Genomic DNA, 18,698 nt, shown 5'->3' with positions numbered 1-18,698 from the left:
TTCTTAGACACTTCTATTGTTTTGCTATTTGTGGGGGTTTTTTCCACATAAGCAGATGGGGACAAATTCACACATGGCGTAAGCAGGTACATCTCCCATTGAAGTCAATGGCCTTGCAAAATGGGAAGAGGAAGACAGAGCACAGCTGCATAGAACTTGGACCGTGACTGAGGATGTCCTGCTAGTTTGCACTGATTCCCGCTCCCTTAGGAGTTTTGTTGCAATTGGCTGCCCAGGTCAGCAGCTGCATATCTCAAACGCATACTTTCTGAGGAGGGAAAAATGTGTAGGGGAGTTAATGCTACTTCTAAAAGAAAATACTGAAATAATAATGACAAAGAAACTTGAATCAGAACATTTTATCATAACTTTCCACAACATAAATATACTCCACTTCATTAAAAAGATCTTTTTTAGATTATGGTCCTGATTCTCCATTGTCTTGCACCTTGTGTAGATTTTTATTCCTGTGTAGTCGGTGCAAAATGCTACTATTCTGCTTTGGTACCCCTTTACACTCACTTTTCAATCACTTGGCACAGGTGTAAATGACTACACAAGATGCAAAACAGTGGAGAATTGGGTCCCATGTCACTAATTGCTCAGTTGTTCCAAACTGCTAGGAAGAAAAACTGTACAATCTACCATACATTGTCAATTTAAATGTAGGATACTCATTCCTATGAAGATTGCCTCACTGAGAAAGCAGCAGAAACAGTCATAAGTTCTTTGTGCCTAGCTTTGTGCTTCTTTTATATAATATATTGAATCAATGGACTTCATCAAATGGGACATATTTTCCTTTCCCTTCAGCTGGAGAATGGTGGTGACATGACATTGCAGAGAGATTTTTCTATGCAAGCTGTGAGATTTGGTCTGCTGCTTAAACAGGTATGTAACAAAGAAATCAAAAGTGTCCGGTGGGAGTCTCTAGGCTTTGGTGTGTTTCTCAGTGGATACCAGTATTTTTACTCACGTACTTTTTATTGTAAAAATGGCAGCTGTTTTCAGATCTGTAATCTATTTTAAATGGGAAAACAAATCAAGGAAGATGACCTACATTTGTTAGTCTAGTTAGTTTCTTTGTTAGGACAACGAAAAATATTTTAAATAAATGAGACAAAGTAGTGTGACAGACCCAGACCGGTGGGGTACAGGAGTCTGGTAGAAGGCAAATATACTGGCCACTGGATGAATAGTTTTCTGTTCCCTGAGTGACCAGAGCAGGGGTTGCCCTAGAGCAGTTAGGAACCTGCTAGAACCAATTAAGACAGGCAAGCTAATCAAGGCACCTGGAGCCAATTATGAACTTTCTAGAATCAATTATGGCAGGCAGACTAATCAGGACACCTGGTTTAAAAAGGACCTCCCATCAGTTAGTAGGGGGGCATGCAAGGAGCAGGGAGTGAGAAGGTGTGCTGCGGGAGGACTGAAGAGTTCAAGTGTGATCAGGCTTCAGGAGGAAGATCCTGCAGGGGGATAAAGAAAGTGCTGGGTGAAGGCCATGGGGAAGTAGCCCAGGGAGTTGTAGCTGTCATGCAGCTGATACAGGGAACATTGTAGACAGCTGCTATCCACAGGGCCCTGGGCTGGAACCCGGTGTAGAGGGTGGGCCCAGGCTCCCCCCATTCTCCAACTCCTGATCGGACACAAGAGGAGTTGACCTGGTCTGTGAGAAACACCAGAAGGGAAGGTCTTAATTGGAAAGGGATCTGGCCTGTTCCTGACCCACTAAATGGGACACAGAGACTGCGGGGATTGTTCTCGGTTTCCCCCATGCTGGCCAGTGATGAGGTTAGCTGAGTGGACGGCAGGTTTGAGCCACTAGCAAAAGTGGCCAAACTGAGAGCTGCTGGAAATCTCTGAGGCAAGCACATCCACCAATAAGCACAGGACCCACCCGCGCAGAGGAGGAACTTTGTCACACTGGTGTGAAAAGTGGGATCAGGTGCACCGCGTTGTGGAAAAAGGAGGGTTTTAAAAAAAAAAAAAAAAGAGGGAGAGGGTTTATTTTTTTCTCCCCCACCACAATGGATGGCACTGATATGAGTCAATAGTGTGCCCTTGTTGCCAAGAAGGCCAATGGCATTTTGGGATGTATAAGTAGGGGCATTGCCAGCAGATGGAGGGACGTGATCGTTCCCCTCTATTCGACACTGGTGAGGCCTCAGCTGGAGTATTGTGTCCAGTTTTGGGCCCCACACTACAAGAAGGATGTGCAAAAATTGGAAAGAGTCCAGCAGAGGGAAACAAATGATTAGGGGACTGGAACACATGGGGATAGTCTTCAGAAGAGAAGAATGAGGGGGGATTTGATAGCTGCTTTCAACTACCTGAAAGGGGGTTCCAAAGAGGATGGCTCTAGACTGTTCTCAGTGGTAGCAGATGACAGAACAAGGAGTAATGGTCTCAAGTTGCAGTGAGGGAGATTTAGGTTGGATATTAGGAAAAACTTTTTCACTAGGAGGGTGGTGAAACACTGGAATGCGTTATCTAGGGAGGTGGTGGAATCTCCCTCCTTACAAGTTTTTGAGGTCAGGCTTGACAAAGCCCTGGCTGGGATCATTTAATTGGGGATTGGTCCTGCTTCGAGCAGGGGGTTGGACTAGATGACCTCCTGAGGTCCCTTCCAACCCTGATATTCTATGATTCTATGATTCTATTCTAAGCAGTGAGGAGGCAGTGAGGCTGCAGCAGGAGACCAATTGCTTGTTAATGGACCAGGCCACTCAAGACCGTGCTATGTTGCGGGAACTGGTAAACCAGGTGAAGGCTCTTCCAGAGCTGAACCGCAGCCAGGATGGGACACGGGTCATATGGGCCAGCAATTGGCTGTAGAAAATGATGCAGGAGGATGACATAGAGGCATACCTCCTGGCCTTTGAGAGGCCAGCCATATGGGAGGCTTGGCCCCAAGAACAGTGGTCTGGCATCCTCGCCCCATTCTTGTGTGGGGAGGCCCAGAAGGCCTATTATGATATGTCTGAAGAGACTGGGGCAGACTACCCCCATCTGAAAGCAGAGATCCTGGCCAGTTCTGGGGTAACGACCGTAGTGTGGGCCCAGTGATATCAGAAGTGGAGGTATCAGGAAAACAGAATCCCGTGGTCCCAATTATATGACCTCATCCATCTTGCACGAAAGTGGTTACGAACCGAGTCTCAGAGTCCAGAAGAGATACTAGAGATTCTGGTCATTGACCAGTACATGCGAGGACTACCGCCAGACCTTCGCACCTGGGTAAGCCAGAGCAACCCCTCCACCTACGATGAGGTTGTTTCACTGGTAGAGAGGCAAAGGACAGCGAGGGAACTGACCCAAATAGTTAAAGAAGAGGTGCCCCGAATTAACTAGTGGCACCGACCCCCAGATCTCAGTCAACTGAGCCCTCAGGAAGACCCAGGTGGAAAAAGAGGGGGACTGAAGGCCCACCAGAGGCCACCAAAAGTCAAAGCACTGAGAGTGAAGAGGATCGTGATGTTAGACTGCCCAAACCGAGAGACGAGGGAATGCCTAGGGCCCCATACAGATGTTACGCTTGTGGGGAGGGGGGACACATAGTTGCACAGTGCCCCAATGCTGAGGAGTCTATGCAACATAACCTAGGCAACCAGGAAAACCCATGCTCCCTAATTCACATTGTGGGGGTTGCATTAACCCCACACAAATATACCAGGCCACTGAGGTTAAATGGAGTAGAGACCACAGCACGGATTGATTCGGGGAACGCCATCACACTCATCTCAGAAAAGCTCGTGAAATGTTGTCAGTTACTACAGGCAAAATGCCCAAGGGTGACATGTGTTCATGGGATGATTAGTTACTACCCCACCATCCCGGTAAAAATTGAAATCCAAGGGAACGCTACAGAGGTAGCAACAGGTGTAGTGTCTAAACTCCCTTACCCGGTGCTCATAGGGAGGGACTTTCCAGGATTTGATGACTTACTCCGAGTAGGGGGATTGGAGAAAGGGGAGGACCCTGAAGCTAGTGAGGCATCCACGGTAGACTATCAACTCCCAGTTTTCTCCGAAATTTCCCCAGACATTTTCTCTACTCCCAAGTGGGGCAGAAAGAAGAAAAAGGAAAGAAGGGCAGCTAAGGCTTTGGGAACCCGAATACTGACCCAAAGCCAGAGGGTCGCTCTTGTGGGTAGGCGGACCCAGGCAGCTGAAAAGGAGGCCACCCGGGAGGGAGAAACACCTGAGCCAGACCCCAACCCTAATGCCTCCGAACCAGCAGAAGCAATAGAGACCCGTCCCCTAGAACTCGGGTAGACCAGCCCCAGGAGGGAACATTTCGGACGGGAGCAAGCTGAAGATCCAAGGTACGACAACATTAGGAAGAAGGTAACAGAGACAGATGGGGTTCCCATGGAAGGGAAAACCCAGGGACCTAGCCCCTACTTCATTATAAAAAAGGATCTCCTGTACCGGGTTGCACCAGTACAAGGACAGAAGGTAGAGCAGCTCCTAGTGCCTCACAAACACCAGAAGGCTATATTAAGCCTTTCGCATAGCCATGTTTTGGGGGGGCATTTAGGGGTAGAGAAGATCCTGGCAAAGATCTTACGAAGGTTCTTCTGGCCCGGGGTGCACAAAGAAGTGCGGAGATACTGTGCCTCCTGCCCAGAGTGTCAGCTGCACAGTCCTCGTCCCCACTTGAGAGCACCTTTGGTACCCCTACCCATCATAGCCATGATGTTTGAGCGAATAGCCATGGACCTAGTGGGACCCCTAGAGAAGACTACCCAGGGCCACCAATATATACTTGTCATTCTGGATTATGCTACATGGTATCCAGAAGCTGTCCCCTTGCGGAACACAGCCTCTAAAACAATAGCCAAAGAGCTAGTGGGGATCTTTGCCCGAGTGAGGCTACCAAAGGAGATACTGACGGACCAAGGAACCCCATTTATGTCAAAACTAATGAGGGACCTATGTGATCTACTCCACATACATACCCTGAGGACTTCGGTCTATCATCCACTGACCGATGGGCTGGTAGAAAGGTTCAGCTGAACCCTGAAGGCTATGATAAGGAAGGCGGTAAGTCGAGACGGGAAGGATTGGGACACCCTACTACCATACGTTATGTTTGCCATCCGGGAGGTACCTCAGGCCTCAACTGGGTTTTCTCCCTTTGAGCTTATTATATGGGCGCCACCCCTGAGGCAACTTGGACATAGCCAAGGAAATTTGGGAGGAGGAGGCCAATGAGGGGAAGAATGTAATTGAGCATGTGTTACAAATGTGGGACCGGATTGCACGGGTCACTCCCATTGTGCGGGAACACCTAGAGAAGGCACAAGAGGCCCAATGAGCTCAGTACAATCACCAAGCCAAAGTTCAGCAGTTCCAGCCCAGAGAACGAGTAATGGTGTTGGTACCCACAACAGAGAGTAAACTTTTGGCCCAGTGGCAAGGACCGTACGAAATAGCTGAACCCGTAGGGGAGGTAAATTACAAGGTGCGACAACCAGGATGTTGGAAAGAAGAGCAAATATATCATGTCAACGTTCTGAAACCCTGGCATGCACAGCTGTCTGAAAAGACCTATCCCAGGAAAACAAATCCTCCGAACAGGTGAGGGTGTCTCCCAATTTAACGCCAGACCAGAAGAATGAGGTGTCTGAGATGATCTTCCGGAACCAAGATGTGTTCTCGACAAAACCAGGTCGAACAACTGAGACATATCACCACATCATCATGAACCTTGGGGCCAGAGTAACAATGAGGCCCTACTAGGTGCCAGCAGCCAAAAGGGAGGAAATAAAAGCAGAAGTTTAAAAAAATGCTGGAGTCGGGGATCATTGAAGAATCCCACAGTCAGTGGTCCAGCCCAATCATGTTAGTGCCCAAACCTAATGGCACCACAAGGTTTTGCAATGACTTCCGGCAACTGAATAAGGTATCCCAGTTTGATGCGTACCCCATACTTTGAATAGATGAACTAGTGGACCGTTGGGACAATGCCCGGTACTTGACTACCCTAGACTTGCCAAAGGGGTACTGGCAGATTCCCCTTGCCGAAGATGCAAAGGAAAAGACTGCATTCTCTACACCAAAGGGTCTTTTCCAATATACTGTCCTCCCTTTTGGACTACATGGGGCCCCAGCTACCTTCCAGTGCCTCATGGACAAGCTGTTATGCCCCCATAATCATTATGCTGCTGCCTACCTAGACAATGTGGTCATTCATATCCCAGACTGGGAAACCCACCTAGAGAAGGTGGAGGCAGTCCTCGATACTTTCAGGTGAGCTGGCCTTACAGCAAACCCTGCCAAGTGCGCCATAGGGTTTATAGAGGCCAAATATCTTGGCTACATTGTGGGAAAAGGTCTGGTAAAACCTCAACTGAATAAGTTAGAGGCCATCCAAAACTGGCCTCCTCCAAGTTGCAAGAAACAAGTCCGGGCATTCCTAGGTGTGGTGGGGTATTACCCACGATTTATCCCCCATTTTGCCACAAGGGCAAGCCCTCTGTCAGACCTAGTGAAGGCCCGTGGACCTGATCTGGTGAGATGGTCTGACGCAGCAGAGAGAGCCTTCACAGACCTATGGACTGCCCTCTGCAGTAACCCCATACTGATAGCACCAGGCAGGCAAGTAAATCAGGACACCTGGTTTAAAAAGGACCTCCCATCAGTTAGTAGGGAGGCACACAAGGATCAGGGAGTGAGAAGGCGTGCTGCGGAAGGACTGAAGAGTTCAAGTGTGGTCAGGCTTCAGGAGGAAGATCCGGTGTAGAGGGTGGGCCTGGGTTCCCCCTATCTCCCCAACTCCTGATCTGACACAGGAGGAGTTGACCTGGTCTGTGAGAAACACCAGAAGGGAAGGCCTAAATTGGAAAGGGATATGGCCTGTTCCCGACCCACTAGGTGGGACACAGAGACTGCGGGGATTGTTCTCTGTTTCCCCCATGCTGGCCAGCGATGAGGTTAGCTGAGTGGATGGCAGGTTTGAGCCACTAGCAAAAGTGGCCAAACTGAGGGCTGCCGGGAATCTCTGAGGCAAGCAAATCTGCCAATAAGCTCAAGACCCACCAAGGCAGAGAAGGAACTTTGTCACAGTAGAAATGCTAGATGATGTGTATTAATTCAAAATCCTATTTTTCATTGTATTCGTGGACCCTGAAAAGGGCAGAGGGTAAGCTGGGGATGAGCTGACTTCAATAGGCATTGTATCAAACCCTATGTAAATTGACAGTTATCTATTTAATGTATAGCAGTTGCAGTCCAATTCCAAATAGGCTAGTGTCTACAAGACAGAATTCACTGTCATAATTGTCTCTGAAGTAGTCAGTGACTGAATGGACCTGAACACCACTCTCAGACTGAGACACATGCGGGAAGAAGCTTGCACAGGCGCTGCCAGTGTGGCATGTGTTTTGTGCGGTTAAATGTCTCCCTTACAATTCTGAGGGCCTAGGTAAGGCTTAAGTAAGGCATTGGCCTTGTGTTGGCCTTCTGCACTGTGATGAATTCCACCCTGGATGAATAGAAAATTCATTATATGTTGTAATCAGACACAACAGAAGGCCTTCCTTCCTGCTCTACCCTTCCAGGCTAAGCTCCTAATGCTCCTCCATCCCAGTTGCCATACATATTGGAGACACTTTGGTTTTGATGAGCACATAGAGGCAAAGAATAATAAGACACAGACCCCAGGCTTCCAAGAGACATCCCCCTGAACCTAAAAGTCCCCCCGCCTTAAACGCCCCCTTACAACTCTTGTGGATCTAGAGCATTATAATTTTTAATGTCTGTATTTGATTTTCATTGCACTCCGCTTATAGCTTTCCACTAGTTTAAATATAATTTCACAGCGACTGCATTTTTTCTTTTACATGACAAGCAAAATGAGACATATTTTTCCTAATAATAATTATCTGTGATTTTTGCCCACATATTTTTGAGTTTACTTTGGAGAGAGTTTTTCTTAATTAATTGTCCTTTAGGAGCCACGATATCATGAAGAAATAATTTCCATGTATGGATTCTTCTTTGAGATAAAAGCAATCAGACATGAAGTTTCAGCATACAGCTTTTACATTCAAGTAAGATAAAAGCACCACTTGCCTTATGTGAATTCTGTTTATTATTTATCTGATTATTATGTTTGTTTATTATCTGTTTATTCTGTTGCATTATGTAAATTCTGACCTTGCTATAAGGTAAAAATTTGAGGTTGAGAATAAAGGCAAACAAATGTAGAGTGTGGGATAATACAAGCATCATTATGCGTTTTCTTTCTTCTGACTCCAAAATGATTATTCACGTGTCTCTGCACATGATGATTTTAACTAGAATCAGAAGTGGGAATACTAAAATACCACTCTGTATTCACTCTGTATTTTAAGGTGTCAGTCAATAATCAGGAAATACTGGGAAATCCATAAACAGCTTATTCTCACGTGATTTTCCTAGCCCAGTTTTGAGAACATAAGTAGCTGACAATCTGCATGAAATATCAGCTGTGTCTCCTGCCTAATAAAACATGTCATCTCACATGTTCTTTGAGTGGTATCTTCAACGGGGCATAGTAGAATGGACATAATCTGGTACTTGGTATAGATTCTAAGCCTTTTTCTCCTAAAGGGCAGGTAATGCTCAGCATAGTCTTTTGGAAAACGCTAATACTGATAGTAAATTGCATAATGAGATGCTGACTGAAAAGTGTTTCATAGTGTACGTGTTACCATTTTAATTCTTCCTTCCTCCTGTAAGAGTCTGGTTTTAATTAGATGTCAGTTAAATGCCAAAGTGAGAACTTCTCTCCTAACCGTTTTAAAGTGCTTGGTTCCCTTTGTGTTTGGTGGCTTATTATAGACTTGAATCAGCAATGTGGTGGTTTCATTTGTTTAGCAAAATTAACGTGGTCAGTAACAATTTCCTGTTCAAATAAGTCCTAGAACATATTGCTAAGTTTGATGTTTATAAATACTGTGGGTGCAGTACAGAGGACTTAATCCTGCAAGTCTTCTGCATGAGGAACTCCCATTGCTTCCAGGTGATACAGGGCATGATCCTACAAAATTCCCACCAAAGTAAACAGGAGTTCTATGCTTGCAGGGTCAGGCCCATGATTAGAAATGAAAAAGGTACACTGAGAAGTGAATGTAGTAACACTCTGGTCATGCCCCCTCCCATTCCTGACCTAGCCAGACACTGGGAGCTGACAGAACAGGTGACATAGGAAACAGCTACACTTGCGCTATACTAGGTGGGGACTTCCTTGAGCTGGGGAGATCCAGCAATTTTCCAATCCCTTTTTGCCACTAAACCAACACAAAGGGGGCCAAATTATAGTACAGAATTGAGTCTATCATTTATTTTCTTTTTTTTCATGGAAATGTAATGACTTTTCATAGGACCAAACTCAGAGCTGGAATAAAACACCACTGACATCAGTGAAGTCTCATTTATTTACACAGCTTTTAGTTTGGACCATAGTGCCTTTCATCCAGAATGGTTACAAAGTGCTTTAGAAAGTATAGGTCCAAATCAGCAGTCCTTACTCAAGACAAATTCCTAGTGATTTCAAAAGAAGTTTAGACAGGAAAGACTGCAGTACCAGGTCCTCTATACAGAGAAATCATTTCACTCATCACTGTAACATGTCAGTTGTTTAATAGTGCATAAGAATCTGACAGAGTACAGCCCCTCAGATCAAGAACTGAAGAATGCCTTGTCCATTTGAAATTACTAAAGCAGTTTTAGGCAGGCAAGGGTAATTACCAAAACTTTGGCTCATGAGATATTCTCCACTCCTACTGAAAGTGCCATAGAAACATTAATAATCAGAGCTTAGTTTTACATCTCATCAAGAAAGTAGCATCTCTTGAGGGCCATTTGTTCAATACAGAATCAGGAATAAGAATGTCATCAATTGACTCACCAATATAATTCCATTCAGCCTCCAGAAACAGATTTTCTTGGAGGTCTCCCATCCAAGGAATGGCCTGGTCAGTTCCTGCTTAGATGGGTACTTGCTGTGATCCTGAAGATTTAAATCTCAAATACCAAGTGAAATGGATGAATATTTGAGTTGGTTCTCTAATAAAGAAATGTCATTACTACGATATTGCATATTACAGATTTGTAACTGATTTGGATGCAATGTCTTTTCAGAGAGTCAAACACACAGACCAAGCTTTATCTTTTTTTACTGCTGAACGTAGCCCTGTCAGCCTTAGACAGGAGCGAGAAGTTAAATATGAAATAAAAGCACAGTGCCTGATGGAGGGGAAATGGAGGGAATTCAGTACTGATCAACTTACCCAAAAGTTTGGCATTACCAAACCATCCTGCAAAAGCCAAGTAAGTATTTGTAAAAAATATAAACTCTGCCATGCGTAGCCTTGCTATGTCCAAAAGTTGATATAGCATCCATGTAAAACAAGCATTCCTCACAATCAAAAAGCTCAGACACTGACAGGATACTCTTTCAGAATGATACACAAGACTGAAAAATCCAGTAGAAATGTGTGTGAATTTCAACCTATGAAATGCTGACAAATGCTTTAGAAACACTGGACCTGATCCAAAGTCCATTGCAGTCAATGGAAAACTTCCCATTCTGATTTTACATTATTAAATACCGATGACAAACATAATGGCATTTGTGCCCAAAGTGAAACACTTTGCCATTGATAGGAACACGCAAGGTTCTGTCTGCAAGTACCTCTTAGACATCACCACCAGTGTCTAGCAGTTTGTTTAAACAGCTGCCTCATATAGACTGCTGACTTGCGTTCCCTTTTGGCATATTTATTTCTTCATCCTTTTCCATTTATCCTTGGCAATCTAGGTATCACAGTTAACTAATTTGGGGCTTCCTAATGGTTGCATAGTATTTGCAAAACTACAGTTGGTTTATATGGTATCAGCTTAATCTTCTTAAAGTTTAAATGTTTTGGTCGTCAATGCCAATATTTCTAGCAATCCAGTCATTAACTCGAATCATCTCCATAAAAAATGGTTTTATCTAGGGTTTGATTCTGGGAAGTGTTGACTGCCCTCAACTCCCTCTGAAATTAGTGGAAATGGAGGGAGCTCAGCCCCTCTCAGAAGTGAAAAGCATCAGGCAGAGATAAGGCCTAATGGAAATTCTTAACTGGTTAACCCAGCAAAGTAAATCACTCAGGTAGTAGTAACAGTCTATGCAAATCAAATGTTTAAAATGGTGAGTGTATTTCTTTCCTTAATCTTACTTCAAATGCAGGTTAAACCAAAGCCATTCAGAAAAGGAAATTGGCCAAATGATGTTGTGTTACACATGAGCAACCAGGTTGTGGATGTAACTGAAATCAGAATTTATGCTAATTCTTTGTGTTTATATAATGCCTCTGATCTGAGGATCTCACCATGCCTTATAAACATTAATTAATCCACAGCCCCCTTGTGAAGTAGGTTACTACCTCATTTTACAGATTGAGGCATGGCCAGTTTAAGTGATTTGCTTGAGGTCACAGATGGGGTTAGCGACAGAGGCGAATGAAACCCTCATGTTCAGACTCCTAGTCCTGTGAACTAACCACTAGACAAAGTGGACAAATACATGTATAGTGATATTAGTACAGATTATACTCCACTAACAAAATACCATGTTCCTGTGAAAACATGGGAATAGGTTGTTCCATGGTTAGATTCTAGAGCTCCCTTTAGCAAAAAGTCATTTAAAAAAACATTTAAGGTTCATCATCAGGCTTCTATGTCATGACTTTTCGCGTCTTATTCAGAAAACAAAAGTGCCTGTTCACTCTTCCTTCAAAACCCAGATTCCAGGTACAGATAATATATCCTTTGCCCCCTCCCAGGCAAGTACAGTGACCAGATTTACCCCTTACTCTTTTAAAGGGAAACTGCCTCTTCAGTAAAAATTCAAAAAAACAGTTTTGCAATTTTTCTGCTGAACCAAGCACTAAACATGAGTCATTTGTAGTTAACTAATTATGGTGTTAGATAAATACTCCAATGTTAATTTTGGTTTGGTTTTGGGTGTAGGTCTTGAAAGCACGGATACCATCAATTCCAATTTATGTGACATATGCTCTTCTTTTTCCATCATCTTGACTTGCGAAAAGAAATAAGCACTAGAGTTTTCTCTCGGCTGAAAACTGATTTCATCACTTGATATTATCAGCAGAGGCGAATCGTGTATTTTAAGGGTACAGTGTGCTTAGCCAACTAACCACATTTGTCATAGTATGAAAATAAACTGCAACCTTTCCTTGTGTCATGCTCATTTCAGGATTAAATTCAATCAACTGCCTGTTTCTGTTACCCATAAATTATAACTGCAAATTGGCAATTTCTATTTGATTCGACATGGACTCAAATTACAAAATCTGGCTCTAGATTTCAAACTGAAAGTTTGGGGGTGTTCAGACCTGGGTTTCCCATGGTGTATTTTGAGCTTCCCATTACTGAATAATACTTTCCAAGTTGGCTGCAACTATATGAAAAAGCTGTTGCTTCTGCAAACCATGAATGAGACTAACGTAGGTCACTAGTACCAATTAATCTCTACAATTTCCACATACCACTTCTGTGCTCTACATCACCCCTAATCCTTAGTCAGATCCCTGGGTGCAACAGTGTTGGTGCTTGCATTCTAGTGCAGAGTTTTCATTAGCTTTTGTGAGCTGGAAATAGCTCTTCAGTGCCATCCAATCATTTTACCAACTCCATTCATAATGGACAAAATACAATATACTGGCTGAAAACCTGGCTTTGTTGAAGTCAATGGGAATTTTGTCACTGACTTCAATAGCACCAGGATTTCACCCACCCACCCACACACACTCTGGCACTCTTATGCCATGTAAAAGGGCTGGCTGGAGCAGTGGAAAGCCCTGTATCCAGATAAGACAGGATTCCACCACCACAGGTATTGTGGAAGACAGCTGGAAGGCTGCATTCCAAGAATTTCATTGTAAGCCTCTGTACAGGACTGGGTTGGAGCTGGGGTGCGGCAGCACCCAGCACTGTGGGCAGCAGAGCAGCCTAGAGCAGCTGCCAGAATTCAGAAAGGCCCTCAGAGCAATCTAAGATATGTCCTGAGCCTTTCCAGCCCCCAGAACAGCCCGGGAGCAGGAGTCCACAAAGATGGCTTAAAGCTTACCCCACCCCTTCCTCTGGGCAGTGCGTCCTGTGCTGCACCTCTTAGAGGTGCAGCCCAGAATCTGAACCTTGGTATTTAGTCAGCTAAAATCAAATGTAATGGATCTCATCTAATCTTATTAAATCCACAAACTGAGTCTAAACTACATGTTTAGGATGTTTAGGAAACTAGGATGTTTCCAGCATTATGCGCTACAATGAGAGTTTTGCTTCTCTCCCACAACAGTCTGCTTTAACATACCTCTTGATGAGAATATATATTCAAGATACTTTATGTAGCAGTAGTGACTTGGTTTTCAGGTTATTTACGTACAGTAAAACAACAGATGCTGTGGTCTCTAGGACAAGGCATGTGACTTGAAGACAGTAGGCCAATTCTGCTCTCATGAACATCAGTGTAGTCACTCCATGTTCAACCTACTCACTCTCAGGTATTAGTCCTGGCTGTGTCACTGACTCACTCAACCATTGTTTACACCACAAACTTTTTCCTGACCTTTCCTACTGTGGTAACCAGTGGTTCAGCTCCACCAATGGTAAAAGCAATGGGAGCATTACTGTAGACAAGGTACTAAGATCTGCTGGTGTTTTAAGCACTGTGCCACGTAGAACTGAGAAAGGTAAGGTGACAAGGCACTTAAAACACGGATGGCTATTCTACACTAGCACTCCCATCTCTGAACCCCACCGGTGGAACAGAACCACTAGCAGAAACAGGTTACAGTATTGTACACATTCATAGACAAAATACAGGCAAAAAATGTAACATACCTAACCCACAGAAGTAGTGTCAGTGTCAGAACTGGGATTCCAAACTATGGATGAGATCCTCATTCCTGCTTCAGCCTCTTTACTCTAGCTAAAAGGCTCAGAGCATGGAAAGGGCTCTAAAAGCCTCACTTCCAGCTGGGAGGTGATTCCCCTGGAACAGAAGCTATGACAGTTGTAAGGCTGTGGAAAATCCAGACAGCATTGCTACCCCTAGGGCTCCCTTCATTTATATAGGGCACCAGAGCTAAATTACACTGTGGGCTTCTACAGCCCTTTCAGAAGCCCAAGATCAGGAAGGTGGTAAGGGTGGCTTAAAGCCACCTTATCCTTCTCCCCATTAAATGTGAGATCTGTATTGTGCATCTCAGAGGGGCAGCACAGAACTTCACCCCAAGAGTTCCTTGTGCCCCATCCTGTGATCAGACAACTACCCCATATCTGTATGAAAAATAAGAGAATGCTAACAATTATGAAATCATGCCATGGGAGAATAATGTTGCTTATTTGTCAGAAAATACATCTCTGAGGAGTTTTGTTTGATTCTCACACACACTGTCCCCATTATAATCCGTCGCTTTATAAAATGTGACCCAATGGCATCTGCAAAGTTCTTGGCATCTCGAAACAGCTATGAATAGATCACTATATATTTCTGATTAAGCCACTTCATTTGTAATTCCAGTCAGACTTGCAATCCTGTAAATACATTTACTCTCATGATTTTTACTACATAAAATGCAATTTTCTTGCAGTTATGGGGGCAGGAAAACATTCTTTTTAAGACTGTCTGCACAATTCTACAGCATGAGGTTTATTTTATGTTGGCTAATACAAAAAACAGGAAGTTCCATGTGTATTTTGTCCCTACACAAAATTAATATATATATATATATATATATATATATTTCAGCTATCTTATATTTTTGCAGTCCCTTCTGTAAAAGTATACCCAGTTACCAGATGGCTAAGTCTTTCACTCTAAACTTTTTCCAAGAATTCTACAATAAATCCTTGTTTAGTTATCAAATAGTGAAATATAAACATTGGCTCATTTTAATGAATCATCTTGTTACTGAAGTGGTTTCTTCCATTGTGATCCAATATTTTATCCATTATAGTTTCTTTATGTTCCCCTTTATCCTAAAGAATTGCCTAATGAGCTAAAATAAAAATCAAGAAGCATTTGTATTTGGAAAATAGGGTCTGCAGCAGGGATGCAGAGAGCAGGGAGACAATTGGGCACACACGCTGATCTTTTTCCACATACTCGTAAACAAAAATCTTCATTAAAAGAGAGTTAAGGTTGAATGTGCACATCAGTGGAGTCCAGCCAACACCCTTGACAATATTGTAATTTCTTTACAAAAAATCCACACTTAATTTTAAAAAAAAATTACAAGGCCAGAGCCTCTGCCCTCCAAATTCACTTTGTGCTACTGAAGTAGCAAAAATTAACTAATTAACTATTAGGTCACCAAGGATTCAGCCCACCCCATGTTGCAGGAGACAGGCCTGGGGAGTTGTTAGGAGACAGATAGAGTGGAGCCACCAATTCCCAGATAGTGGACCAGCTCCTAGGGGATCTATTCTAGCTGCTCTGAGTTAGTTAAGCCACCAGTTTTGCCCTGGTAGCCTGTGACTGGGAGAGATACAAAGGTGGTTTCCTTATCTCTCCACCACTGCATCCTGATCAGCTGATGATTTGTCCATAATTTTTGGAAATGGATGCATCTTTCATCACTAACTATAAGCCCAGATGACTTACACCACCCATCCATCTTAACTTTGTCCCTTAAAATTTGCAACTCCCAAACAACAATTTACATTAGCTGTGATATTTAAAAAGAAAAGTAAAGCTAAGGGTGTTTCAGCAAATGTAACTATGCTAAGTTTATGGCAAGGGTCAGCATGTGATTGTGGGAAATTGCAGGAAATGTGATGTAGTTACTGAGAGAATGCAGACAGATGTCAGAGATATTTTTGTATTTGTAAACAAACAGTTGAACACCCAACTCAGGTCTTTGCAAAGTCTAGTGGAAAAATATCCGTCAGCCAAGTGAAGGAAAACAAACTTGAATCACACAGCAGAAATACATGCTGTTTTCTTAATCCTTTCCTAGACCTTCGGGGGGAAGCGTTTGAGTGTCTGGGAGACAGGGATGGCATACTTTGTTCTTTAATCATTTCAAGAAAAAAAAATCTGCCATATATATATTTGCAAAGGTACAATTTCAACATCATCATGTTCTTCCAAAATGATACCTAATTCTTTTCTTTTTTTTTCTCTTCTGTTTTTGGATACTCACCCGCACACCCCCACCACTAATCTCTCTTCTTTTTACGTCTTTCCCACATCCGTCTGCTCAGCTACTCCCATCTCTTCCTCCATCTGCTTTGCCCTTGCCTGCTCAATTTCTTTATTCCCTTCAGCCACCCTTGACCTCCCTAACGCTCAAAAAGTCTTCTGTGTATTTATGACGTTCATGACCATTGTCACTATTTCAGTATCTTTCCTGTTGTTCCTTCCCTATTGACCTAAGTAATTCACTGGACACAGTAATGCCTTCTTAACCTAGGGTCTGATTCTGCCACCATTAGGGTATGTCTACACTGCAATTAAAAACCTGTGGTTGACCCATGTCAGCTGATGCAAGCCAAGGGGCTTGGGCTAAGGGGCTGTGGTGCATTCGCTGTGGTGTAGATGTTTGGGCTTGGGCTTGAGCCCGGCCTCTAAGACCCTGTGAGGTGGGAGAGTCCCCAAGGTTGGGCTGCAGCCCAAGCTTGAATGTCTATACTGTAGTTAAACAGTTCCTCAGCCCAAGCCCCATGACCAATGCTTAATCTGTGCCAGGACTTGCCGGGGTGAGCCCTGGCACCTGGAGGCTTGGCAGTTTATAGCCCTGGCATCTCTGGGCTTGCTACATCAGTTATAAATGTACAAAAATTGCCTGAGCCCTGGCACCTCTTTCATTACAAATTAAGCACTGCCTGTGACCTCAAGTTAGCTTCAGATTTTTAATTGCAGAATAGACATACTCTTAGTCATGCTGAAATTTCAGTTACTTGTAGTTTGGAGGCTTTTGATGGCAGGAACCTTTCTCTTTATCTCATGGCATTGAAGAAATAATTATTAATGATTAATAACAAGACTTTGTAGTTCTGCAGTGTTGCCTTTCAATGCCTTCTTTGTTTCATTTTAGGTCATGACTCATCTTAGAGGTGGGTGAGGTAATATCTTTTACTGGACGAACTTCTGTCAGTGAAAGAGACAAGCTTTCAAGCTTACACAGAGCACTTCTTCAGGTCTGGGAAAAGTACTCAGAGTGTCAGAGCTAAGTACAAGGTGGAACAAATTGTTTAGAATAAGTAGCTAACACATATTGTAAGAAACCATTCAAGATGAGGTGGCCAGTTAACAGCTAAGAGTACAAGAATGGGCGTAGTGGGTCAAACGAGTGGTTCATCTAGCCCAGTATCTTGTCTTCTGACAGTGGCCAATATCAGATGCTTCAGAGGGAATGAACAGAACAGGGCAATTATCATGTGATCCTTCTCCTGTCATCCAGTCTCAGCATCTGGCAGTCAAAGGACTAAAAAGGGTGGTCGGTGAGATACAGATTATTGTAATATGCCATAAACCCAGTGTCTTTATTATGTCCATGATTTTTAGTAAAAATATGAATTTAAACTCCCATGCTCATCTTTTGAAGCTGTTGTGAGGTTTCCTTTGTGGACGAGGACAGAGAGGTCACATATGGAGTGATTGCTTTGTGAAAAGTGTTTGACCAGGGGTGAGATGGTGTTTTTGTCTTTTATCATTTTTCTGTGTGAGTTCATTCAAGTGTAATGATTGTCTGGTTTCACTCACATAATTGTGACTGGGACATTTAGTGCACTGGAGGAGGTACACCACATGTTGTGTTAGGCATGTGTGGGACCCTTGGGCCTGGTCTACACTACGAGTTTATGTCGGATTTAGCAGTGTTAAATCCGAATTAACCCTGCACCCATCCACACAACGAAGCCATTTTTTCGACATAAAGGGCTCTTAAAACTGATTTCTGTATTCCTCCCCAACGAGGAGATTAGAGCTGAAATTGACATCGCTGTTTCGAATTAGGGTTAGTGTGGACGCAATTCGAAGGTATTGGCCTCTGGGAGCTATCCCACAGTGTACCATTGTGACCGCTCAGGACAGCACTCTGAACCTGGATGCACTGGCCAGGTGTACAGGAAAAGCCCTGGGAACTTTTGAATCTCATTTCCTGTTTGGCCAGGCGAGGTCATCAGCACAGGTGACCATGCAGAGCTCATCAGCACAGGTAAACATGCAGTCCCAGAATCGAAAAAGAGCTACAGCATGGACCGAATGGGAGGTACTGGATCTGATCACTGTATGGGGAGAGGAATCCATGCTATCAGAACTACGTTCCAAAAGACAAAATGCCAAAACATTTCAAAAAATCTGAGGCCATGAGGGACAGAGGCTACATCAGGGATGCAACACAGTGCCGCGTGAAACTTAAGGAGCTCACACAAGCGAATCAGAAAACCAAAGAATCAAACGGACGCTCCAGGACAGAGCCCCAGACATACCGCTTCTACACTGAGCTGCATGCAATTCTAGGGGGGGCCGCCACCACTACCCAACCCCTGTCCGTGGACTCCGATGATGGGGTACTCTCCGCCATGCCTGAGGATTTTGCAGATGGGGAAGATGAGGAGGAGGAGGACGAGCTTGGGGAAAGCACACAGTAAACCGTTCTCCCCGACAGCCAGGGTCTTTTTATCACCCTGACT

At 43.8% G+C, this 18,698-nt stretch overlaps 1 protein-coding gene across 1 annotated transcript in view; it reads left to right on the top strand.

Moving 5' to 3' along the window:
• The window catches only part of BTBD16 (BTB domain containing 16), a 47,011-nt gene extending 34,934 nt beyond the window's left edge, over positions 1-12,077 (top strand). Inside the window, exons 14-17 of the mRNA XM_078853932.1 lie at positions 814-891; positions 7,961-8,059; positions 10,134-10,322; positions 12,009-12,077. Of these exons, the coding sequence (XP_078710058.1) occupies positions 814-891; positions 7,961-8,059; positions 10,134-10,322; positions 12,009-12,077 (435 nt within the window). The remainder of the gene's footprint in view (positions 1-813; positions 892-7,960; positions 8,060-10,133; positions 10,323-12,008) is intronic.
• The last annotated feature ends 6,621 nt before the right edge of the window (positions 12,078-18,698 follow it).

Source organism: Lepidochelys kempii, chromosome 7, assembly GCF_965140285.1.
Source record: "Lepidochelys kempii isolate rLepKem1 chromosome 7, rLepKem1.hap1, whole genome shotgun sequence".
Lineage (NCBI taxonomy): Eukaryota > Metazoa > Chordata > Testudines > Cheloniidae > Lepidochelys > Lepidochelys kempii.
This window is presented reverse-complemented; position numbering and strand designations above follow the sequence as displayed.